We start from the raw sequence: 27,480 nt of genomic DNA on the forward strand, positions 1-27,480 counted from the left end.
TAAACAATTGTTTTATCTTTCTTTTAATATGTGAATCCTCAATATTCCTACAAGATGGTTTCATAGAGATAAATTAATTTGACTGATTGACGTATATGAGATTGTTAATTCAGTAGGGTGACTTGAATTTGGTAGGCTGTATAGCCACTAAATGAAAACATTCATTAAACTCCACAGTAAAGTGCAGTAGCAGCAACACGTCACTATAGTGTTTCTGCCAGGTTTATTTGTTTGCTTTGGTGGTTCTCGTCATGACATGCTGCGCGTTAGTGGTTCAGTCATTGTTTAATTCTGAAGTTCCTCGCTTTCAACCGCCGGGATAAAAACAAGCAAGAGGAAAAGGGAGGGACGCGCTCACTGTATAGCATACTGTAGATCCAGGACACGCACCCTCCCACTGGCTGTCACATAAAAGCATGCACAGCTGGGGAGGCGACCAGCTCAGACCGTACCTGCCTCCGGACGAGACGCGGACAGGCTCACTTCATCGGGGAGCTAATATAGGTCGGGTCCGAAAAGACACCATCCGTCACCGCCTCTCATTGAACTGCACCCCCAGAGCCTGGCACCGAAGGGAACTCTGAGCGCAGAGAGCCTGCAGATGGCTGACAAAAGTTTCATTGAAGACTCCGGTTCCAATTCCGTGAAGGAGGATTTAGAATGGGGCTATGAGGAAGGTAGGACGATGTAACGCAGCCGCGTTGCTGTCAGTGTTTTTTACTCCGTTATTGAGGGATCGGGCAAAGTGGAGCGAGGCTGCTATGGAGAAGCGGGGTTAACTTACTAGTTATTAGAGACTGAAATGTGCGTGCTGACTGACTATCTCACACATGAGTTCTCATTTGTTTATTGTCTAAGCACTGTAGCGTGCCTTCTCTGTGTGCTGGGGCAATTACAAGGAAACGCCATGTATTCTTTGGCTGGGTTACACAACAGTTGAACGGATTTACATACCGTGCAGCACAAGGAAGGTACGTTACAGGATTCACAGGTTCATGCGTGTAACATTTAAAAACATATCAAGCCCTCGGCAGTTGTTTACTGTACACGACGCTTCTTTAAAAACTTGCAGGTGGTGTTTGCCCACAAACTCTTGGAGCCAGCCTGAGAGAGGCTCGTGCGCGGCTGCGTGCACGGGTCTGGCTCATCTTTGCTTGCCACTGCTGGTGCCTCTGGTGTGGCTCCTGCCTCAGCAATAAAAGTAACATTCGTTTCCTACACGAGTGGCCGAGTCTGTGTTTGCTTTGCTCACAATGCCACCCTCAGGTGACAGCTCTCCTTCGTTCGAAATTCCATGTAAGGACTGGGCTTGGCACCATCGTCTTCCTCCTCCTAGGAAATTAGTAATTATTTAAGAAAATGGAACATTCCACTTTGGCAAAAGGAGAGCGTATTAAAAAATAAATTGCAACATGAAAAATATTAATAAGAAAACATTGAGGTGTTTAGTTAGCCCTTTAAAGGTGGCCCGTGACTCTTGTCCCAGGCGTACAGTTTAAATTGGTGTCACTTCTCGTGGACAGGATTTGCAGAAAATCCAGCTTGGTTAACCAAATCTTCTCCCTGCCCACCTGGCTGCCAAGCCCCCCCCCCCCCCCCACATTCTTACGTTTCTGACGAGGAACAATTGAAAGGCATTGGAGTGTGACTGTGAGGTGGCACCGCTCCTGACAGACATTTCCCAATCGTGTCCACTCCCTTCCTGTGTGTTGTGTTGTAATGCTGGCAGAAGCACACTTCACGCTGTTAATAGTGCTTTCTGGGAAGGATGGAGATGTGTTTTTAACCCCTGTAAGGTGTACGCCTAACCCTGTTATGCGCAAAGGAGTGCTTCTCAAACCCTGTTGTGTACAATCGAATGCTGCTGTCGACTGCATATTTAGCAGTCAAGCACACCATACTGGATATACTAACAGTAGTTATTACAGTAGTTTATGTGTTTCATTACAACCCCCAGTGGCTTTTTAAGTTTACATTCAAAACGCGTTCCTGGGAATTAACATTCAGGACTTTGACAGGGCAGATTGCAAATGAACACATTATTTTTTTCTTGAATTCCAGTCCATTTACTTCAAAATTGTTTTATTATTTTTGTCATACAGCAATTTGAGTTACTGTATGAAATGCAGAACGTGTGAAACACATGTGGCACACATTCAAAGAGGAATTCACCACACTTTTTTCTCATATAGTTTGCCTTTAGATGCACAAAAACTGTCATCTGTTTGAACAAAGGGCAGGTCCTGGTTCCCAATATCAGGATGGAAGTGCATTTACCTCAGCAGATAGTAATTGATAGTGATTGATCTACAAGTATCGCCAGTTTCCTGAAGCCCTATACATGATATTAGTAGTCGGAATATGAATGCTGCCAGTAGAGACAAGGGTGTGTTACTGGGATAGTAGGGAAATTCACAGTCATAACACAGTTCTATTCATAAGCCTTCTTTGTGTTTTTTGATACACAATTTGCGCGTATACGTTATGTGTTAAAAAAAGGTTTGCAAGTGTGTAAATTGGTTGTGACAAGCACCCACAAACCTTTGCATATCTATGGGACTATAAGGGAAAATTTGTCGCCACCTTGACAATACAGACAGGAAATACACGAAAACAACCGCTGGAATACCAGGATTTTGGGGTTTTGTGTAGCGAAAATGCACACACATACACACAGATATACCCTATCTCTCCCCCTTTCTCCACTACTGTTGAACGACCTGATTCAGAGATGGCCACTTGGAAAATCGTCCATTGGGTGGTGGAAGGGTTAAAGCCTTTAGCAGGGGATTCTCTTCTGGTGGAGAATCTACTAAAAGAATATTCGCCATAATATTCCCGCCAGGTTCTCTACGGAGCATAATTCTTCAGTGGAGGACTGAGCACTTCATCGACAAATTAAATAATGTTCTATTGCCATTCATCTCTAAATCACATGTGCAATTGTTGGAAGTGCAGTGGCTGTATGAATTGTTAATGAAAAAGGTTTACATGTTAGGTGAGCATATCAACCTTGTTAAGGGTTGATAAACTGAAGTTAAGCCTAAAATTTTATGCTGTAAAATTCTGTGATTTACAGCTGACCAAAATAATGTGGCATGAAAGAAAATAATGTCAGGAAAAAGTAAAATGCAAGTTAACTAAAAGCGCTATGCTAAATAAATAATAAAGCATTGGTACAGCCAATAGGTCTCACCTTTCGGGCTTACTGGCTGTGCCAATGCTTTTTGGCAATGCTGAAGAGCATTGGAAAAATCAATGCTTTCTTCTAGTGGTTTTTAGTATCAGCAAAGAAAAACGTGTGATGATGCGGCCACTATTGGTAGTCGCAATTTTCTGCAGGCATAATTGCAAACAAGCACACAGAGAATGGTACGGGAGCCATTTTCTTTTATTTTTTATTGACTAATTTTAGATAGTGGTCGCCGTTTAGATTAATCTGTAGAAAAAAGAAATTGCAAGCACTCTAATGCTTTTGTGTTGGACCTGCAGGAATTCTCTGCCTGGCCCTCAGAAAAATGATATTTAAAAATTGTGTTAAAAAAGTAATGGCAGAATTTAAGGGAGCATGGAAGAGCAGATTCTGAAGTGGGTTGGGGGAAAGCAACAGAGAGTGAGCAGGCACATGCAAGCGAAATAAGCACTGTGAAAGGGTAGAAGCACACGAGGGAGACAGCTATTCAGAACAGAGGTGTGGGGAAATAAGAGAATGAGCTGCCAAGAGAAAGAGACCAAACACAAAGCATGGGACAGAATTATGCGGGGTGGGGGTGAGAAATACAAGAGGTAGAGAGCTGTAAAACACATGTACTCTACTAGAGTGCTCAACTAAAAAGAAAAAAAGTTGCTCCCTAAATATTAGCAGTGGAAGGATGTGGCTCAATAAAGTCCCAGTGGTATTCAAAAGATGGGTTCTAAGGCTCTGTAAGCTCTTGGTAAGCACACAATAGGTCTTTCGCAAACAGGGACCTTGAACTGTCTGGTAGGTGGCACCTAATATATGCATAAACGTATAAATAAATACATAATCTTGGAGGACTGTCCAAACAAAGGTATCTGGTAATGGGGTATTCCACAGAATAAACACTACAGGTACGCACAAAAGTATGGGTAAATGAACAAATTCCGACAATTGTCACGTGGCAGAATTTTTTCCGGTGACGATCCAAAATACAAGCTCGAGGGAAATTTGGCATTCCCTAGCGCTATTTGCTAATGCGGTCAGTCACAAGCAGGCGTGGTCAGAGGGCTGCGTCTCGAATAGAATTGATACTGCTCGAGTAGATTTTCAACTTGCGTGGGAGCAATTGTCAACTTGAATGCCTGCACGCTCTTGCACACCGCATAGTGCTGTTTGTGCTGATTTTTTAACATTGCTTATGCTACTGGTGCTAAATTGCAGAGCGAGCAGTACAACATGCATATTTTCTACCCGTTTGTGGAAGTCTGCGGAATCTCATGGAGTTTTTATGTAACGCTGGGAATTATGCGGAGTCAACTCTGCGAGTTCTGCCCACCCTTGCACAAAAGGAGAAACAGTACTAAAGAGAATGCAGCTGTAGTACACAGCAGAATATTACACTTGAGACAGTATGTCATGTCACTTTCCATCTGCTGACTCAGGGGTATCCTACTAGCCTAACAGATCTCCTCTACACTGATCTGCCATGCTGATTCCCGATTTCCTGACTGATGCCAAACCGCACCATATTTTAAACATCAAAAATATGGTGAGTAGAGCATTAGCATATCACACCTTTACCACACATTGAATATCATTAAAATATCTCATAATTGTCATACATTCATAAGTGTAAGAGAGAAATCCTGCAACACAGGGTAACATACCCTGCTGGTTCTCAAGGTTTTATTACGATTCAGTGGAAAATCTGTGATGAAAATCATATAACAAGTATTTGTGATATGGAAAATTAATTGGATTCTGGGACATTTAGTCTGTGCATGGCCTAACCTGCGCATCCATTACATAATAATTACATGTTTCGAGTATATATAGCATAATGTGCTCATTATTTGATCATGATGTGATTATAATATTAATTTTTGTAAAATCCACTCAATGTTGGTATTCCCTCATGGGGAAAGTATGATACGTGTGCCATGCAGAATTCTGAAACATGGATGTAGAAGTTCTCATTGCCATTATAAATTATTTCCATCGTCCAGGTTCACAGAAATATCCCTATGACAAGCGTCGGGTGTAAGGGCTGCACATCTCCTTGTGCCCCCTCAGGTCTTAAACCAGCAAACACTACAGCAATCGTTATCTAAGTTTGACCCCCCCCCCCCCCAAATGTGGAATTTCTTTTGGGTCAAAGCTCATATGGTTTACTATATTTCAGCTCATTTTCAGCACATTTCTCAGCAACAAAGACTGACAATCATATTATTATATTAGCTGCAATACACATTCATCCATGCAGTGCCAATGTTGTGTTTAAGATATATTTAGGTCTGGCGTTACATTCATACATATGCATAACATATTTTCAGTCATCTCTTTTTATTCATTGGTCTGTTGTGTTGTCATTCACATTTTGCTTCCGCCTACCGCAGTAAACAGTATAGGGCATTGGGTTACTGATTCTTCTCAATGTGAGTGATGGCATTTCGCCTGTGCACCATTGGATCATCCCCACATCAAGTAGTGCACTTCAATGCCTCCCCTGGTGGAGCAAAGTTTCTTTTATTATCATGTTCATTTTAAACATTTCTTTTTTCGTGCATGTAGCTTCACGTAGACTGTTAGGGGCTGCTCAGTTGTTGCAATGCGCATGGCATCCAGTGCTCTAGCTCATGCCAGAGCTGGGAAAGTATTTGTTGACATTTGCGTATGTGCACAAATAAATGAAACCTTGATCGGCCAGGAGCCACTTTGACCCAACACGCCGCTGTTTACTGAGATTGTCGCTCGCAGAAGCAGACGCTGCAGCAATGGCAATTAAGTTGCTAGGTACAAGGAGGGTTGAAAGCATTTTAACAAGGACTCATGGCTGCTCGTCCCTGAAGAGGGTGGCTTATGAAGCGTGCTTCAGAATTCTCTTACACGCCCCACAGTTTTCTGTTGCTGGAACCCGTAGAACAGCTTCCTCGCTGAACTTTCTGAACGTTACAAGAGTAAGAAATTTATAAGCATGGAAAACATATGTTTCTTTATGCATTAAGAGTACACACAAAAGTAAATCATTTGCTTCATACTGAACATAAAATACAGATCAGCAGTTACTAGTCTTCACATCACAGAAGACCCTATTTTTATTGAAAGATTAGCATTGATCAATATTTATTTTAACAGGGTGTTTTCCTTGCTCTCATGATTTATTTGTCAAATATACAAAATAGTCCAAACAAAATCATTGTATTATTGAAAACAAGCAACTGAATACTGCAGAGTACAGAACTAAACAGATGACATGTGGCAACTTCCCTCTTTGCCCCCTCAATCTAAGAGCACAATGTTCTGAGCCCCGCTACACTCTTTCCGAGAGCCTTCTGTGGAACATCGAGGGTCATTGGCACTGCTTGATTATGAGGCAAATGTTTGTTTTATTCTCTATTTTGTTTGCTTAAAGCATTTTATAATAAATGACTGTTAGACTTGGCTCTCTCAGTGGGATTACCCACAGAAATTTTGCTTTTTGGCCTCCTGTTTTTGTTGGTTCATGGACTCTGGGCACTTTACCACTGCTGTTCAGTACTAAGGTGCATATGCTCTAAATTGTGCTTAAAAAATAGTGTTTCCATGATTGGCTTATGTGATTTACTACTAAGTCCCTAGTGCAATGCACTGTGTGTGCCCAGGGCCTGTAAATCAAATGCTGCTAGTGGGCCTGCAGCACTGAGTGTGCCACCCACACATGTAGCCTTCAAAGGTATCTGAGACCTGCCACTGCAGTGTCAGTGCGCAGTTTTTACTGCTATGTCAAACTACCCAAACCTTCCCTTTCCTTACATATAAGGCACCCCGATGGGCAGGGTGCAGTGTATGTGAAAGGTAGGACATGTATTGGTTTGTGTGACCTGTCCTGATAGTGAAATACTGCCAATTTCGTTTTTCACTATTGCAAGGTTATCTGTCCCATAGGCTAACATGGGAGTTGCCCTGTAATGTCTTTCAAGCCTAACTTTCCATTGGGACAAGATGGAGGAATAAAGTTTAATAGCCCTGAACTCAGGATTTAAAAATACATCTTTTTAGTAAAGATGATTTTTATATTATGTGTTTGAAAATACCACTTTTAGAACGTGGGTATTTGCTTGCCTAACCGTTCTGTGTGCCTCTGCTGGTTTGTGTATTGACTGTCTGGTTTGGGAGTGGCAGGGTCTGGGGATGTGCATTCACTGTAGATAGCCACAAGGGGGTTGAGGTGTGTCTCGCCTTTCCTTGGTGACTCATAGTTGGGCGGAATAGGCCTGGTCTGCATTTAGAGTGGTGGGACGAGTTTTCAATAGTACCTGAATAGGCAGTGTCTCCTCTCTACAATGCTGTCTCCACGTCCTGTAGTAAAGCTGGGCCAGAGAGTACAGAACTGGTTTGGACTAGGCTCAGAGACCCTTGCCACAAAGAGAACAAAGAGTAAATGTGGTATAAATATTGGGGCCCTGACCCAAGGTCTTTAGAACTCTTTTGGATCAAGGAACCTGCCAAGAAATGTAAATGTATTTGTACTTATATAGCGCACTTCTGCCCAGAGGTCTCGTAGCGCTGTATTCATACCGCTGTGGAACCCTTCCTGGTTTTCCTGTGAGATGTCCACTCCTGGGCACCCCCCAAGGTGAAGCCAGGCATCCTAGCGCTGTGGGGGCCATTGTGGAGATTAAGCAAGCTATTGCCCAGAGTTGCACAGTGGGACCCATGATTAGAATAGGCACCGAGGCGAGAATGATCAGGTCCGAGGAAATTGAATCCAAGCGCAGCCAAGGCGGGAATAGAACCCTGGCCCCGGGCCAGACCTGCATCAGGGTCTGCCGCTCTAACCATTGAGCCACACTTCTCCACAGAAAAAGAGCTGGAGAAGCTCTGAGGAGGAACTACCATTTTGCTGTGTGCTTGCTGTGTTGGCCTGCAGTGGCTGCTTCTGTCTTGGGCAGAAAAAGGACTGGACTGAACTTTCTGCAACTTCTTTGTTTGAGTTTCTCCAAAGACTTCACCTTCCTCTGGGTACCGCGTGTCTCAGTTGCCACAGAGGGAAACCGCAACCCGACGCTGCCACCAAAATTGCTGGCAGTTCCATGACCTGAAGGTACCGCAGAGGGCACAGCCACACTTCGCACCTCAACCCTGGTCTCACTGATAAGGATGACTGTCGCCGCCAACGAGCCGCTGCTTGCACCGCGACCTGTGGGCACCGCACCCCACATCGCCTCGCTTCACTCCGCTGCCCTGGTCTCACTGAAGACACCGTTGCCAGCTGACATGGCCACCGTGGTCTGCACCATGGTCTGGGGGCACTGCTCTTAAGCTACATGAAGCACCACCCCGTCCCACACCGCAGTCGCGGGCCACAGACGCCAGCCCCATCGACCACTGAACTTTGACGGACACCGCCGCTTGCATTGTGACCGTCAGCTCCGCAACGAACACCGACCCGCACCGCAGCCCTGGTCTCACCGATGCTGCTGGACAACTGCCACCGAGTCGCTGACTACACCGCCACCTGAGGGCACTGCAAGCCGCACCGCTCCGCTTTACACCGCAGCCTCGACAAATGTAACCGCCGGCCCACATTGCTGCAATCGGCCGGAACAAAAGGTACTGTTTACAAGTCTTCTGACACCGACGTCGGTCCGCAACAACGCGGTGGACCAAAACTGTTGGATTTGGTTGTGGTCAGCACTGCAGTAGCACCAGACGGAGCTACTGACTTCAAAAACTGCATTTTTAAGGTTATTCTTGGAAATTGTATATTTTGAATACTGTAAGGTGGATTATTATCGTTTATGGTCTTGATTGCACAGAAAAAATATTGGATATATTTCTAAAACTGGTGTGGTGTCCTTTTGTACAGTTTTCACTGTATTACTGTATGTTATGTGCATATGCTTTACACACTGCCTCTGAGATAAGCCTGACTGCTCGTGCCAAGCTACCAAGGGGGTCAACAGGGGTTATTTTAGAAGTGTATCCCCCTTATCCTGACTGGGAAGAACCTTCCCTATTTGGACAGGGTAACAACCTGCCAACTAGAGACCCCCATGTCTAACAATGACAAACAGTCCTGGAATCTTAAGGAGCCTTTTTCACCACTCACACCCATAAAAACTATTGATATGGTTAGGAGAATGCAAGATGAGATGGTCCATCACACAGACCAGCTAGTAGCATTAATGCCATAATTTGATTGCTCAAGTCCGAGTCATCTGTGACTGTACTCACTTATCACTACTTACCAGAAGAACGTATCACACTAATTTGGGTCCCTTTCCCTGCTACTTGTGACATGTTTAAAACAAACAGATTTGTAGAACATGCACAAACTGGGTACAGAAAAGATTTGAATAAACATTCAGACATACAATCTGGTGCAGTTCTGCTGATGTTCCCTTATAAAAAGACACCCCCATGTACGTAGGTGGTGTGGAAGGTTGAATTTGTTTGAAATGTTTGTCCATTCTTCAGCATTTTAAAAAAGTGCACCCCACGTTTACAAGCGAGGCTACATTAGTTTCTTTCTGCGGAAAAGACCAATCTATGTGCCCTTCTCATCGAAGCGCCCCCTCACCCGCCAAGGGCAGAGTTTCTCAACCATCTCCCGACTGTGCTTATTAAATTCAAACAACTTGTGTATCTTGCCAGGACATCAATCAAAATTGCGAGATCTTCATTCAAAATGTTTATTTCCACTTTTCAGAGAAATACCATATTAGAGTTATGGAATTACTTACGTAAACCTTTATTGAACCAGCAAAATAAACAAGCCACACTACTTATATTGTAATTAGCCTGGCAGGAGTCACATCCTTATGCTGCAGATATGAGTCTTATACACGGATGATGCTGCACGTTTCCCAGTTGCTTTAAACTAATTATAGTGTTTTTTACAGAAAAGAACTAGGCACACTTGGCTCTCGAGTTTGGGTCCATGTTATTACTCAATGTGCCTCTCCACTGATTCGCGAATTTGTCTGTGCGGTATTGCAGAGGTGTGACTGGATCAATGCATTTAATGAGTCAGTGGGCAGAAGAATGGACGCATACATGCAAGGATAAGTCACAGAGAGTATGTATGAATTATTGTATACAAGAACCTAAACTCAAGAAATAATGAAAAGGCACTTTTCTGGATTGTTTTTTAAGCCTTGAAAAAGTTACCATGTAACGAAACACGTGTCGGCTGCCGATCCATCACTCCACAGGAGGTTTATTGCATTACATCCTCCACCCCTGTAATACTGTGTCATTACAATTCATGTTTTTCTAACTAAATTGAACCAAATGTATCGAGAACATTGTTGAGTGTGTATACCCTATGTACATTAAATGAAACTGCAAATTGTTTATTGCTCCTTGTTTGAATTAAGTAAGATAACTTTTCACAAATAAATAACTAAACAGGTCAGAGTGCCGAAGTTTTCTCTATATATACCAAGTACACTGGGTTAAGTTGAGCCATAGTGGGTTGACACCTGAGGTAGTGGGGTGTTTTGTTCTTAATCATGAGGAGCACCAGTATTATATGCCAGTTCCCAATCTACGTAAAAATTGATGTGCTACCATTGAAACCACCACTGCCGTTTGTTGATTGCTGGATAACACACATCTCAGCTTGACATTGTGCTCCTCTAAATCCTTTCCATAAATGCTGATTCTTTTTGTTGGCCTTAGGACTGTGAGCACTTTACCACTGCTGCTTGAAGAATATTGACGCATCCGTCTGCACCCCACATCACGCTGGTGCGACCAGGATCAAGGTCCTCTGTTTCTTGGGCTTGCATGGCTATTTACCCGGCCTGCACTCCATCGCAGTTGGCTTGAACTGTTGACATTGCCCCGGCCCAGCGCCACCAGATAACACCCATAGGTGCTTATTGCGAACCACAAAAGACAATAAATGAATCTGTACTTAACCCTCTGGTAGCTTGGTAAAAAAGTAGAGAAAGGTGTAACTTGCTTGCTGCGTAATCATATGGAATTACTCGAGAGTTCCTCAAGATTATGCTTAATTATGCGAAACGAGTAATTCTGTGTTTAGCGCTATTTCTTAGCATGCAGATGCCTTCCTGCGTATAAAAGGAGAGCAAGAATGCATTTTGCTCTAATAAATAGCCTTAAGTGCAACATAACTTGAAATGGGGCATGAGCAGCTACTCGTCCTCGCTAAATGTGCTTTTGGGTAGAATTATCGCCCAACTTGCTTCCTGCATTTAGCGCTATTTTCTTAGCACAAAATGCCCCCTGGCATCTAAAATGAGTGCGAGAATGCATTTTGCGCTAAGAAATAGCACTACATGTGTCCTTGGGGTAGGATATTCCTCAAATGTACTCTCAGATTTTAGCTCTACTTGCTAAGGGCAATATACCCCTCACATCCAAAATAAATGCAAGGATGAGTTTAGCGCTAAGAAATAGCACTAAAAACTCCTGCCAAGCGGGAGCAAACACAGTCTTCTCCCAGCTGGTGGGAGCTTTGAAAATGCTACCACCGGCTGGGAGCGGACATTTGATCTGTTTTTCTGACTGCACTGATGTGGGCAGGGAAACAGATCAAAATATTGCTCCTGCCCGAAGGGTGCAGCATCAGTACCTGCTCCCTTCAGGCGGGAACAATACTGGCTCCTGATGCATGCGGGGAGCTGGGGCTGTCGGGGCCTTGGGGCTAGTGACACCATTCGGTATAAAAATAGTGAGCTACGCCGATGACACACAACTGGTCGTCTCCCTATCCCAACTAGACGACCACCCAGACAACCTGGCAAACTGCCTCACTGAAATCCACGGTTGGATGTGTGAATCATCATTAAAACTAAACGGATCAAAAACCGAAGTGATGCTCATGGGTAAACAATGGGTGACCATCCCCCCAGCGGTCTGGCCAGACATGTTCGGGGAAATCCCCATCCCGAAACACGAAATTAAGACCCTCGGAGTCTGGCTAGAACCCGACCTCTCAATGAAGACGCAAGCGGCCAAAACTGCAGGTACTTGTTTTGGGCTAATGCGCACTACCCGCAGGATTCTTCCCCTACTTCCACCCGCGTCCAGGAAATTATTAGTCCAAGGGCTCATACTGTCACGGTTGGACTATAGTAATACGGTCTATTTGGGAGCGCCTGAGGCTACCCTGGCGAGACTGCAACGAACACAGAATGCAGCAGCCCGTCTACTCATGAACCTTCCCTCCAGAGTGTCAGCCAAACCTGCCATCAAGGCCCTGCACTGGCTCCCTGTGCGCCAAAGGGTGGAATTCAAAGCCATGTGCACGGCATACAAACTGATCAACGGATCGGGACCTGCGATTCTCAGCGGCCTGGTTACTCCATACAAAGCACCCAGAGCTCTACGGTCCGAAAACGAGCACCTAGCCAACATCCCCAAATTCAGAAGGACACGTACCGGAGGCCGACGCTTCTCTGTAAAAGCGTCCACTGGATGGAACTCCCTCCCACGTTCCCTCAGACTGGAACCCAGTTATCTGATTTTCAGAAAAAAACTTAAAACCCTTCTATTTCCTAAATAAAGCCCTCTCTCCTTCTCCCTCTCATCTGGATAACAAATTTTCAGAGCGCGGGGATGCCCTCGGGTCACCAGGCGCTTTACAAGTCGCTAAATAAATAAATAAATAAATAAATAATTAGTTCCCTGGGGATGGGTCCTGGGACCAATAACTAGGCCTGGGCGGTAAATTCCATTCCGTTCGCGGAATTTGCGAAATTTGGGTAATTTCGCGTTCCACGGAGAACGCGAAATTGCAAAAAAATCTACGTTCCGCAACTTCGCGAAATTTTTTGCTTGTTCGCGTTCTCAATATGCGTGTTCGTGAGATATTTCACCCCGAGCACGCAAACAGCGATCGCGAACAGGAAAAAAGTATCGCGAACAAGCAATTCCGCGTGTTCGCGGAATTTCTGCATGTTCGCGGAGATTTTTTACCGTTTCGCGGAGATTTGCGTAACGCGATTACGCAAATTCCGCCCACCCCTACCAATAACAGCTATGGAGGGGGTTGCAGGCCACCCTGCCCCTTATTTTAAGTAGTGGCGCTAGGGAATTGAGTACCCAGGGCCTAATTAGTCTCCCAGATGGGGGCCACAAGGCCCTCTTCCCATTTAATAAAAAAGTGATCCTGGGTGTTGGGGTCCCCAGGGACTAATACGACTTGCGGAGGGGGGCCACGCTGCCTTCTTAATAAAAAAAGGCCCTGGTGATGGGGTTCCCAGGGCCTAGTAAGGCTCGGGCATTGGGTCCTCTTCTTTTAAATTTATGTGGGCCTGGTATATGGGAACCCCAGGGCCAGGCCCAGTGGCCAATCCCCGGTGGGCACATCCAAAGGTCCTGCATAATGTGAGGTTGGCTACCTTTATTGGGGATGGATGCAGGGCCTGGTTGCAGGCCAGGCCTTGTATCCAACCTCCCACAGCGCACGGCCAAAGGCCGTCCTCGGCGGTGCTGGGTTTGCATATGGTAATTAAATATTACTTTACGTCACAAACACCCTAGAAATTCACTGAGAAAAACAAAGGTTAAGTAACGTTATAATTAGGTGAAATACTCAGTAACAACTTAACGTTTTAAACTTTAAAAACCACTGAAATTCACCACTTATAGTTATGGTTATCTCAAGTAACTATACTCTTGCCCGAAGGTAACTATAACTCACGCCCTCGCCATGATCTGCTAATTACCCAACATATTACATTACTCAATATCTTCTATGGCATCATTGATAATATCACTGCAATATTTGAAGGAACATTATTGATGAGAAAACTGTGCATGGTAGGGGCCCAATTTATAGTTACCTTAGGGCACGAGTAATAGTTACTTGAGATAACTAGGTTTTAAAACTTTAAAACATTATGTTATTACTGAACATTTAACCTAACTATAATGTTACATTAACTAGCTGGTTGGTAATTTTGCCCTGAGTCAATTTTGATAGTACATCCTGCAGTATTCCAAGTTTTAAAGGAATGAAGGATAAACTGCGGAATCAGATTGCATATATATCATTACCATACATTTTCTCACTTTCTGACTTCTTTTCCCAATGCAAATTTCACAATGTATTAATTGGCAAAATTAGGACAGGGAAAAACTCATAAATGCTACAATTTTGCACAATTTGAAATTTGTGTATCAGGAAGAAACAACCGGTATTTCCCCACAAATTGCAATGAGCTCCTCTATCTTTTTTAGCTCGACCTCAGCCTTCTTTTATATTTCTCGTAATTGTCAATGATGGAATATATTTTTCCATTTGTAATAATGCGAATATTGCAAGCCAATAAAATTTCCCAACCATATACAGGGACACGGTCTGTGAGATAAGTGCATGTATAGCAACATCAAACTCAGAGGCGCCTCTCCACATACTCAGAAAAGTCAGTTTGGGGATATTTTGTTAGTTAGAATGCATGACACCTCAAATACTGAATATGTATGTTAGAGTAGCATCAATCATGAAATACACGCTTTCATTGTCCACACCTGTTAGTTGCAGTATGGAAACCCAGTTATTATAACCACAATAAAATATAGCAAATAAAGAAAGAGAATAACATCAGTGATATTAAAAAGATAAGGTAGAAATGTAAACAGATTTGCACGCCTCATTTGCTTGATGTTGAAAATGTGAAGTCTACTCTTGTTTTCAAATGCAATTCTAAATTATGGCAGTTATAAGTGGTACTTGATTTTATAGTTTTGTTTGATTAAAAGTAGTGTGTATCAGTAAAAGTGTAGAGACTTCCTGCCATGTTTTATATACAAGCCAGAGACACAGCCTTTGAAAAAGATATTTCATCACCATCTATTTCAATATTGCCAAAATGCCCACTTTTCTTTTTTTTCATTTTCATTTTAACAGTTTTCTATAGCACAACTGTTCCGAGGTACTATGAGTTGTTTTTACATAAAAAAAAAAAAAACAGAAAATAGTTCTAAGTCAAAATGAACAGTAGGTAGGGAAAGTCAAGATGAAAGAAAAGAGGATTGATTCTTATGTGGACTGGTAAAGAGTTCTAAAGTTTGATGGCAACATCTATGAAAATTTGATTTAGCACTTAGGAAGTTTTGAATTCCAGTGATTCCAGCAGAGAATACTTGCTTATTAAGTTTTGTTGATTACTCAAAATGTTGTTTAGGTTGTCCTTATTGGATGTATTTGTTAAGTGGATGTTGTGTTGTTATTTAAAATTGAGTCCCACGTCCATAGGTAGTCAGTGAAAGATGGTTTTCAATACAGCTGACAAACTGAGCAGAATCAGTGACCGACAGCACTATATCCATTTCTCCCTCAAAGTCATCCAGTACTGATGGAGTTCTCAACCAAGGTGTAAAACGTGTCTAGAAGAATTCAAAAGTGAATGATCCTCAGCATCAACTTGTGCTTGTGAGATGCTAGGGTGTTCCATCAGATTTGTTGTGTAGGGCAGTTACAAAATAGATCTAAAGTTTATCATGCCTTTAGTTGTGGCTGTCAGCAGTGATGGCTAGTGATTGCTGACAGTGGTGGTCTTATTGGAGAAATTACATTCAAAGTACCTTTTACAGTTAGGCTACTGATATCTGCACAAACGCATGTCATACATACAGACACACAGATATTCATGTATGCACTCTCTCTGTCACCTGTGCACCTGTATACAAACACACGCCTTCTCTCCCACATGCACAGCATTTGACAATTATGTTTGTTGTACTGACTACCTCCAACTGGTCCCCTCAATTGTTGAAATCCTCAAATTGCGAGGCTTAGAAACACTCATTCAGTTTCATTTTGTCCTTAGTGGATAGTCACACAAGTACGACATGAGACCTTGCAACAGGTTAGAGACCTAAGAGGTTGTGCTCTGTTTGAGAGTTGTTAGGCCTGCTGGGAAGCCTGCCTCCACTCAAACAGAACACTGCCTTTCAGCACTCTACATACACAAACTGTGCATGACACCCTGGACAAGGGCACCGTCCAAGATATGTGTAGTTTGTGTATATGTTTTACACAATTTGAAAGTGTAAGCAGCTCAGACTGTCACAATGACAGTTGAAAAAACATACAAATATTGCAAATGTCTTCGCCAATAAGAATAACCCATCCAGGCTGTTATGCACAATGTGCCTATGCTGTTCTCTACTGTGACTCTGAGAATCTGAAACTGACCAGAAAACAAGCACTGTCTCTACTCCCTAGTAGACAAGCAGCCACTGACTATCAGTGCTTTGACGACTGTCTTATGTTAGCAGGCAGTGCAGTGTTATATGGTCCCTACAAAGTTAGTAGGACTGTGTATTAGATCAACAAAACTTCATAATACAGAGACAGAGAGCCTGATTTAGATCTTGGCGGATGGGTTACTACGTCACAAAGGTGACAGATAGTTTTAATTGAATGACTTGCATCCTTCCATTGTTGATATTAGATACTTGCAGGTCTATTTTCTCTCCAGCTCTCCCCTTCTTCTCTCTGCTTTCCTCTCCTTCCCCACCCATGAAGCCCTTTGCACCCACTGTGCTATCTCGGCTTCCGAAATATAAAGCCCATTATATCCTATGGGATTTGTATTTCGTCAGCTGGGATATCTGTCACCGTTGTGACGGAGTAACCCATCTGCCAAGATCTAAATCAGGCCCTGAGTCTTCTTAAATCATCAGTAAATGTTGGTTCGGCTAGCTCACAGTACTGCATTTAAACTCCTAAACCTCCAGAGTTGTAGATGTTCTCTGTAATCTCTAACATGACCACAATAATTCACAAGGAATTAGTGAAAACAAAGCTAACCCTTTCGTTTGTCACTTTTGCTTGCCCAAGGTGTCACAAAGAAGAAAAATGATAATACATTTTCAAATGTTTATTGAAAAGATCTAATCCTTGTGAATAAAACATGTACTGCAAATTTAAAACTGCTGAGACAAATCATTGTAAGAAGTATTAGTAGAATGGTGAAAAACACAAACAATTCAACCATGTTAATTGTTTCTAATATTACTCCTATCTGTCACTACTACCCCTATACGAACAAAAGCATGTTGGGAGTACCCTTCTGCCAGACCCTGTTGGAATGATCTAACCCCATACCTTGGTGTAATTTCTCAGGAAGGAGGCCTCAGTGCATTAATGAATGCACCCCATCTGAGTGTGCAGGCCTGCAAACTTCTGCTTGTGTAGATATCTCTTTCTTATTATGTAGATTGGGGCCTGCAGAGCTGCATCGCAGTCACAGCTCACAGCAGCTTCCATGATAACTCTAGTGTGAAGTGCCTCTCACTGAGTTTAACAGGGATGCTCTTTAAAAATTAAAAGAACAGCCTTTATCTCATTCTGCCTGAGACGCAGAAAAACAATGTTAGTTTGTCTGGGGAACAGAATTGTTTTCTACAAGCACATAATAAAGCAAGGACATTGCGTTCTAGTAGGTGTCCCTGGATCTGACAGTGCAGACTACAGAACAACAATGATTAACAAAATGAACATGTGTGACATTTGCTCATGTTAGTGAAAAACATGTTCAACCCACCATCTTAAAACAATGCTAAATCAAAAAGGAAAACTAAAATGGACGCTGAATGTAATCTCTATAAAGGTAGTCTAACTTCTAAACAAATTTATTTTATTTATTTATTTAGTTATTTATTTAAAGAGTTTTATACAGTGCTGGAAAAACATGGAGGTATCCGAGTTCTTTACAAATGTTTGATTGTCAAACAATGTCAAAGACAGTGTTGGATAAAAAAGGGTTACAGAGTAGAATATTTTTTGAAGTCACGTCTGTTACAGATTACAAGTTACAGAATAGAGTCTTCATAAAGTCAGATCACAGCAATTCCTGGAGAGAGACAAACAATAATGTGAAACTCGAGGAGGAGGATTCAGTTGGTATTCAGATGGTGCGATGGGCGTTAGAGCCCGAGGTGCTAACTGAGGAGAAGATGTTTTAATATTCTTTTGAAACTTACGAAGAAGGGGTCCGTCCTGATATTTACGTGGAGAGAGTTATTTGGATTGATTAAAAGGTGTGCTGGCTGTTATCCTTGTCTGGTGAATTCCTGATTGACCAGCTGCATCAAATATGCTAGGGCAGATCCACTTCTGGTTTAGTGCTGAATCATTGCCTGTGATCACCAACATTCCCTCCCCGTTTAAAAGAAGGACTTCTTGAAATAATACAATTGTTCTTTATTAGCATGATATAATACAATTGTGCTCTATTAGTATGGTTAAAGATAAAAAAAATGTGAACAGAGTTTTGAGAAAACACCAGCTGTGCTACAGTCTCTCTCTACAGTCACCTACTACATCATTGCTTATCCATGTGTACATAGCAGGTTTATGTTTCTTGCCTTGAGGTGTGCCTTCAGGGCAGCAGTGGGTGTGCCAGGCTTTGGGTGGTCAAATATACTATTCTATCTCCAGTGCTTTTTCTAACTTTGGAAACAGCAACTTTCTCCAAAATAGTCCAGGAGGCTCATTTACTATTCTAACTTCAGTCCTGGAATATTTTAGGAAAACTTAAAAATTACCAAAGTATTTATGAAATGGTTAAAAAATATTACTTTTGCATTGATCGAAGTGCTGCCCTGAGGTGCAGCTCAACACAAGAAACTAGGCATACTGCACATATACAGTAGCCATCTTGAAATGCTTTTCATAAAGCTTGAAAAAAGCATCCCAAGATATCCACTTGGCAGGTGGCACTCTAAGAATCGTTAAAACACAATTCAGAGATGACTGCCCACTGTTATTAGTGGTGGGCGGAGATAGCACAGGGTGCAAAGGGCTTCGTGGGTGGAATAGGAGAGGGAAGCAGAGAGAAGAAGGGGAGAGCTGGGGATAAAACAGACCTGCAAAGTCCTAATATCCGCAATGGAATGCTGCAAGTCATCCAATCAAAAATGGTGAGAACAAAATGCGCCTTGAGTGGGTGGGACAATAGCAAGAACAGTGAGAAAAGGCTTAAAATGAGGATCAGTGATTTGAGATAGATAAGAATGCCACAGAAGCAAGAGGCGGACCCAAATACCATCCTAGGTTTATATGGGAAACAATAGGTCTGGACGTGAGACCTGAAAAGGGGGAACCTTTACATTTTAAAAGCAGTGGTAATGAGCTATGACTTCAGAAACGAATCTTTTATTTATTAAAAGGCGAAATAAGTCTTTTCTATTGCCATTTGGAACAAAAATCTTCATTTTCGGTGCCAGACGATCTGGGCAGAGCGTCATTCAGCATGGTGCTTCTAGTGAGGGGACGCCATTGGACTTTCATATTGAGCCGGGGATGTATTCTGCCCGGGCTGCTGGTGGCGTCTGAGTGAGACCCTGAATGTGGATGCTAGACTCTACGCTACAGGATCGTACTGAAAAAAGCAACTTTGATCACGGGTCGGTGTATGAAAGGTACAGGCGCGCAACACCCATTGGACTCAATGGGCTTCATTTGATCACGGGTCGTGTGTGGCAGCCCGGGCTGAGACAGCTTCCGGGCACACACACAGCCGCAGCCGAGCACTTCACAGGTCTTTAAAAGACCATTTGTATGTTAATGAGGCCTTGCTGTTGTTTCACCCCGTCTAAGAGCCCCTGCAGCTCCACTCTGCCTATTGCTTAAAGTTTCAGCCCCCCCCGACATTTTTTCTTAGCCCCCCCCCCACCGAAATTAGGCTCTAGTTGCGCCTCTGGAAAGGTACCTTATGGGAACAACAGACAGTAAAGCTAAGCGGTGTGCTTTGTGGAGCGATTAAAAACTCTGTTTACTTAGCAGTTCACTTTTAGTGTTGTTGTTATAGTTGCTTGGTGCAGATGGTATCATATTTCTGCCATTGTAATAAGTCTGCTGATTTTATTAAAACCATATTGTCAATGGCACGCGTTTCTTGTATTGCGAAAAGAAAGTTTCTACCGGTGGAGTTATGCAGACTTTTCAAGTGTTTGCACTTTACACAGGTTTGAACGTTGACGTGTTAAAAAAAGAAGAGTATTCTGCAGGGTTTTCAGCCAGTTTTGACCTATTTATGAAATTCGTGAAGCTAAACTGCCGCAAATTTGCATACACTTATAGACATTCCCGACCAGGAACGATGGCTAAAATGTGTTAACAGGACACTGGTAACCTGAAATCCTTTCTCTTACACACCATCAGGCAGTGTGCATGACGCAGCATCTTATTTTAGCACACGTTTACCAGAATATGAGATCGATTTGGTCACCAAAAATTCGCTAAGAACAATGCTGTAGTGCTGTATATAGGCGTACCTCACGGTTCCAGAACGCTACTTTCGTGTAATAACCATATTTAATCTTTCTGCAAGCGAATGGATGGCGAAGGCTGCAGCAATGACTATTCCGAGCTACCACTAGCACCGGCCAATGGGAGGGCGCGTCATGCCCTGCGGCTGCGTGTAGAACTGTCTTGCACGCCAGGTTACGTCACTGCCCCAGCATCGGTAATACGTTTTATGGGAAGGTGCTAGGTTTCTTGTTGAAAGAGTAGACTTCATTGTTCTTTGTGGTCACCGTTTTAATCAAGAAAGGCCCGCACCTTGTTCTGTACCCCAGGAAGCACCGTTTATTTGATGCCAGTTACTTATAGATCCTGATGGTCAATAGGGGTGTTGTGGGCATTGCGTCTCCTCTAGGTGAATCACTTGGTAATGCTTCAAAGACTAGTGTGAGTCATGCCACATTCAGTTCGCCACAATGCATTAGGGTCATAAATGGATGTTTGCATCTCTTTTCTCTAAGACAATGGTGCTAGATGAGAAACGGTGAGCTAATTTACTTTGAAGTATTAACTGTACCATTAAATCTAGCGAAAGCAGTGGCTGAAAATACTCCCTTTCTTGCAATTAACCAGGTGTATTCAGGCTGCAGAACTGAATTTAGAAGCACATGGAGTTAAGAAGTCGTAGAAATAATACTCCACCCCTCACAGTTATCAGTGTTATTAAGCCTGAAGCTAACAGCTACTGCTGACTAGGGGTCATGAGGGCAGTCCCCAGAGAGGGTGGAGGCATACAGGCCACTTTCTGCCACCCCAGATTCCCGACCGGGCACATATCAAACGACGCAGCAGGGCCCGTAGCCATTCTGCACTATGTTGCCATCTGACTGCTTGTGTCTTTACAGGCAGTGAATATGCGTTCACCGTGTTTGTCTGCACATGTACACTGAAAATAGATAATACATTTATTATAGTGTGGTTTGAGACAAAAAAAACGATTTCAAGCCTTTGTTATATACATACAATCACAGCACTGAGCTGCACCAACTTTGGTGAAACACTTCAGCAAAAACTCAAGTAATTATTTAAAATGAACTGCATTTACCATAATGCTAAGGGGTGAACTGTGCTGGGAGGTGAAACTGTGTGCTCCCATCCCCCTTCTGACAATCACAAGGCAGTATAAATGGGAGGGTCCGGGGAGGATTGGGCGATGTGCAGTGTGAGGGCACAAAAGTTAATTTGAAAGGGGAGATGCCTCTTCAAAACAGGTTCGAATGGGGGTCTCATGCATGGCCTTGAGGGCTTCCTATGTTGCATTAGCAGGAATGCTTTTGGGAAGGTCATCACAGCAATTTATTCACCTGATGTGTTTTGGGGTACACCACTTCAGAAAAGGTGGGTCAAAGTCACCCTCAGCAATCACCATTGGGTAACAGGCAGGTTATCCATTTTCTTCCTAACTTCTTTGGGTTGAGGTTCCATCACACGGAGGTACATTGTAGTGGGGTTCTGAACCGTAGAGTCTTTGAAATGAAAGGACTACCCAAAGCAGTTGAAACTCAGCTGGCAGAGGTCCACTCCTTTTGGCAGGCCACTCATAGATGCCTGGATGACAAACAACAAGGGAACACTCTGGTGAGAGGCTGTGATCGGCCTTATCAATCAATCAATCAATCAATCAATAAATTTATAAAGCGCGCTACTCACCCCTATGGTTCTGTCAAAGCCCTTACATTCATACAATGTTTCAGGAACAGCCAGTCTCATGACTAAAAAAATATGAGTGAAGCATCTGAAGCCAAAATGAGGGAACCGGCTTGGTTCAGTGATGTAGTTGTCAGCTGTGGACCAGAAGGTTTGGGTTCTAATCCAACTTTCCAAAAATGACCACACTTTCACAAGCCTGGCCTAATTTCCGTGTTGCCCCTTTACCTTCCCTGTCTGCTGACATTGAAAGGTTTACTACTAGCAATATAGTGAACAGCCTTACACTACTGAATGCACCATAAATACACTACACATAATACCACTCAGTGCCTCATAATTACACGCCGCATAATTACACTCCACATAATACCATTCAGTGCCACATAATTATATGCTACATAATTACACTGCACTCAATGCAACATACACTCCAAATAATACCACTCAGTGCCACATAATTACACGCCACATAATTACACTCTACGGAGTGCAACATACACTTCACATAATACCACTCAGTGTCACATAATTACATGCCACATAATTACACTCTACTTAATACAACATAAATACACTCCACATAATACCACTCAGTGCCACGTAATAACACGCCACATAATTACACTCTACTCAATGCAATATAAATACACTCCACATAATACTACTCAGTACCACTTAATTACACACTACTTAATTACACTCTACTCAATGCAACATAAATACACTTCACATAATACCACTCAGTACCACATAATTTTATGTTAAAATCGTTTTTTAATCAGGTTGTTCAGTTGTATATAATGTCGTCATGGTTTGTATAAAGGTAACAAAAATGCTTAACACTTTTTATTATAACTTTTCAACATGATGCACAGCAGCCACAATGCTCTACAACATAGCCAAAAGTTCTGGCTAAACACATAAGGTCCCAAAGGCGAGACCTATTGGCTATGCCAATGCTTGTTACTGCTTGCAGCTATATACGAAGGGCAAACAGCAGTGACAAGAGTGGGCATCCCTGCCTCATCGCTTAGCTTAACACCAGGGATTGTGACAAGGTTCCATTCACTTTAATTTCAAAAGTAGGGGATCCGGATTCCACCATTATCATTCATGGGGCTAAATTGAAAGTACCTCAAGGCCTGCATCAGGAAGCCCCTGTCTAGCCTGGTCAAAGGTATTTCCTGCATCTAAACATAGAAGCAGGTCTGGGATCACTTTCTTTTTCACCTTCTTGACCAGCTGGACTATCCTCCTGATATTATCATGGGCATGCTTACGCAAGATTATAAAACCATATTGGTAGAACTGTCAGTAAGGGAAATAGTGGTTCCAGTCTATTTGACAGTTTCTTTACATATCACATCATCCAAGTTAAGATGTGCAATAGATATGTACGAGGCACATTTGTGCCAGATTTTTTACTTAGTTTGAAATCTGAAAAATGTGTGCCTCTGACATTGTTGAAATTGGCTTTCTGTTTCTGCTCCGCCTTCCTTAGATCATCCTCTAACAGTACCCTGTCCACTTATCTTAGCCTTTTGATATTGTCTATGGGTCCTATCCATTTGCCTCATATGACTTCCATAAAGGTGCCTTAATGTGCACTCTCAACTGGTGTATTCTCGTGTGTTTGTTTGTAAATATGCGATAAAATGGTCTTTCATTTCCTCCTTCAGAACAGGGTCACTGATCACCTGTGGGCAGAATATCCTTGTTTTGCGGTATTGTGTGGTCCACCGCATTAGCGCTAGTACCTCTCGTGAATGATCTGAGAATATGATTGAATTTGACTAGAGGAATGAGCATTGTTCCCTGTAAACTGTGCGCGCACACGGCCTTTCCCGAGCGTGCACACATGCTTACAAAAAAGCATGCAGGTCTCTGCTTCACACGAGATTTAGACCGTTCACCAGACACGGCATTTAAAATGGGAGCACTTTAAAAAGTACAGTCTCTTTTCTTGGTGGTGAAGTGCGGTGCACATTTACAACGCAGAGGGAGCAGCCATTATGGGTTTTCAGTTTAGGGCCTGTAGAATACCAGAGTCTGGAGCAAGCAGCGGTTATACATGCCATTTTCGCTTTTCGTGTCGGAGGGTTGGGGAGCCTGGACCCATTCACCAGAAATGTTTATTTTGCATTTCAGTGAGTCTGCTCGGTTTGTAAAATGCTCGGGCCCGCGCATGTTACAATAAACTATGGAAATCCAATTGGAATGTGGAAGTTTCGCACACCGTAAATGTATATTTGTAATCCAATTTATTCAGAGTTCATCTGGGTGGTGGGTGCAGAGTTGGTAACCCTTCTGAGCACAAGGAGAAGTATAATAGTGAAATGTGCGTTGATTCCCTTGGGAGTAACGTTCCCAACTTTGCACTCCTTGAATGTGTTTCAATAAAGTTACATACAAATATTGTCAATAACTTCTTTAATTTATTTCGTTTTGTTAGTTTCTTTTCTTGATTCAGTTCATTTAGGTTAATTTCATACTATTAAATTCATAGTATAACTGTCTCGTTTGTTCTGCCCAATGCATTTTGGGCTGAGCCCTTCTTCAGGGATTACATTCTGAAAGTACAATAATAGTAATGTTGGAAAAAAACAATGATAAGAAAAATAATTGACAAATGTCATTAAACGAGGTATAGAAATTGTTTGAAAGTGCTAGAACAAGTGTCCGTTTTAAATTGAAATCCTGATGGTGAATACCAGACTTATCTATGCTTTGTCACATGAAAATAAATGATGTGCTTCAAGCGGATTTCGTGTAAAAACGTGCTTCCATTACAAATGCCGATCTACGATGTGTTATATGTGTCTGACTTCCATTAAGAATTACAATCATGGTGTCGTAACGGGTGACCACCCGAGTGGTGTGTTTAAAACGTGATACCTTTCATTTCTAAATCAAGGTGATAAGAGTGAAAAACGCTTGTGATATTACATGCTGTGATTAGCATCATGCTTTGATAACGGAAGATGTAAATGTCTGACCTTAGTGAAAATCACTGATTTCCAAATTCACTGTAATTCGATGTATTAATCGCCTGTAAACGAAACGTGATGTTAGTTGCTATCTCGTACCAGCTGAAAATCCAGAGATTAAAAACGGTAACTTGCGGTTAAATGCATTTTCGCTTACCGTTTATTGCCGATTCTGCGCTTGTGTCGAAAACTGGAGATCCGTGTGTTAGTTCATGGTTTACGTAAAACAACTATAGACGCTGACTATCAAGTCAGGTGTTAGCCGATAACGAAAAAATACTACGAGTTCCAGGCGGCCTGTATAAAGAAAACAGACTCTAGTTGTTACAACTAAATATATATGACAAGGAGCGTACTGCTGGCAGGAGCGTTACGGCGCTTGCTGTGCAATTTTTAAACTCACCTGTTTATTTTCTTTTAGGTACCCGGATTCGCGCTTCTCTGCTCCCCTCACTTGCACTGTAATCGTGCCCCTCACCGCCGTTTGGCGGGCTGGTTCTGGGGAGGCCGACATCTTGGTTTGGGGTGGTGAGGATTGGTCCGACAGCGCTCATTGCGCATGCGCCAGCGGGGGAACGCATATTTAAAGCGAGTCCCCGCCTTTCCCTCCCCCTGACAAGGAGCGTACTGCTGGCAGGAGCGTTACGGCGCTTGCTATGCAATTTTTAAACTCACCTGTTTATTTTCTTTTAGGTACCCGGATTCGCGCTTCTCTGCTCCCCTCACTTGCACTGTAATCGTGCCCCTCACCGCCGTTTGGCGGGCTGGTTCTGGGGAGGCGGACATCTTGGTTTGGGGTGGTGAGGATTGGTCCGACAGCGCTCATTGCGCATGCGCCAGCGGGGGAACGCATATTTAATGCTCCTCCCCTAGCGCAGCGGGATCGCGCAGCGGGCGTGTCTTCGCGTGGCAGGAGTCGTGCCAGAGTCCTGCCCGTCTGCGCCCGTCCGCGCTAAGGCCGTGCGGGTCGTGGCGGGCTCTGGCTCGTGATAGTTATAATTACTGGTTTGTTGCCATGCTGACATATTCTAGGGAGAGCCTGATGTCCATCAACCAGGTGAGCCGCTGCTGTGCACTTCCGCCTGTCCATCCTCTCTGTGGTCCGTATCGTTGCCCATGCAATGGTCTGATACTTGACCCCCCAATGCCTCTCCCTCGGAAATCTCCCTCTGTTGTCCATCATAGCAGGGTCTCTTCTCCCTCTCTGCGGATAATGAACCTGAATGTGAGGTCGATCTTGAAACATCAGCAAAATCTGTATGATCTCATTGAGGATGAAGCTCCGGATATCCTGGCTATAACTGAAACATGGCTTCAGGAAGCTGACACTGCCATTCTCAATCTGGCATGCCCCTCTGACTATTCGATGTACATCTTGAATAGAGCATCTAGAGGGGGTGGAATAGCGCTGATAGTTAGGTCTTGTTTTCCCTGTGTGTGGAACAGCCTTAAGATCGCTGGCTGTGAAAGCGCCTCTTTCAAAGTCTCTGTCAACCCTGAGTTTACACTGTCTGGGATGGTGGTATATCGTCCGCCGGGCAGTGACGTGCTGTTTAGAAATGCTTTCTCGGATACTGTCGGCACTTTGACCACTGACTGCGCCAACTTTTCTATACTGGGCGATTTAAATCTGCATTTCGATACACTGTCCAGTTTGACAGCTCGTGCCATCTCTTTGGACTTAGAGGCTTTTCAATTGTTCCAGCTGGTTTCCCAGCCTACGCACATTGGGGGACATACTTTGGACCCTTTCTTCACCAACTTGACTGAGGCCAAAGTCACTGCGATTACCCCAGTAGAATGGTCTGACCATTTCCTGGTGTCTATCCAGTGTCCCGTATCAGTGACTATTCCCACTTCTTCAGCTAGACGGGTACTCAGGAGATCTTGGAACAAACTCAGGCTGGAAGACTTTCACCATCTTTTGTTGGTGGAGCCCTTGGGCCCATTGAACAATGTTGATGAAGGGTATGATCTCTTCTGCTCCTGGCTTACTAGGGCTCTGGACGCTCTGATACCTATTGTATCGACCAAGATCAATCCTCGCGAGTCGAGTCCCTGGTATGACGGGGCCTTACGCGCCTTGAAGGGAGCCTGTAGACGGGCGGAGAGGGCCTGGCGGAAGACATATGGGGCTGACCTAAAAGCCGCATATGCTGCTTCAGTTAAGCTTTATCACCGGGCCATATGTCGTGCTCGTGCGGCCTTCTATGCTGAAGAATTCCGGAACAGCACCAACCCGTCGAAGGCCATCTTCAAAGCGGTTAAACATCTTATGGCCAAACGGACTATCTCTTTAGCCGAGAGCTCTGTCTCCCATTGTGAATCCCTGGCTTCCTATTTTTTGGGAAAGGTCCAAGCCATTTATCGGACTTTCCCTAGCATTGGGG

General features: G+C 43.4%; 1 protein-coding gene across 1 annotated transcript in view; it reads left to right on the top strand.

Annotated features, from left to right (window-relative positions):
* Positions 1-229: 229 nt before the first annotated feature.
* The window catches only part of CA8 (carbonic anhydrase 8 (inactive)), a 647,887-nt gene continuing 620,636 nt past the window's right edge, over positions 230-27,480 (top strand). Inside the window, exon 1 of the mRNA XM_085605561.1 lies at positions 230-677. Coding sequence (XP_085461687.1) covers positions 602-677 — 76 coding nt within the window. The 5' untranslated portion in view covers positions 230-601. The remainder of the gene's footprint in view (positions 678-27,480) is intronic.

The sequence above is a fragment of the Triturus cristatus genome, chromosome 5_1 (assembly GCF_964204655.1).
Source record: "Triturus cristatus chromosome 5_1, aTriCri1.1, whole genome shotgun sequence".
Taxonomy (NCBI): Eukaryota; Metazoa; Chordata; class Amphibia; order Caudata; family Salamandridae; genus Triturus; species Triturus cristatus.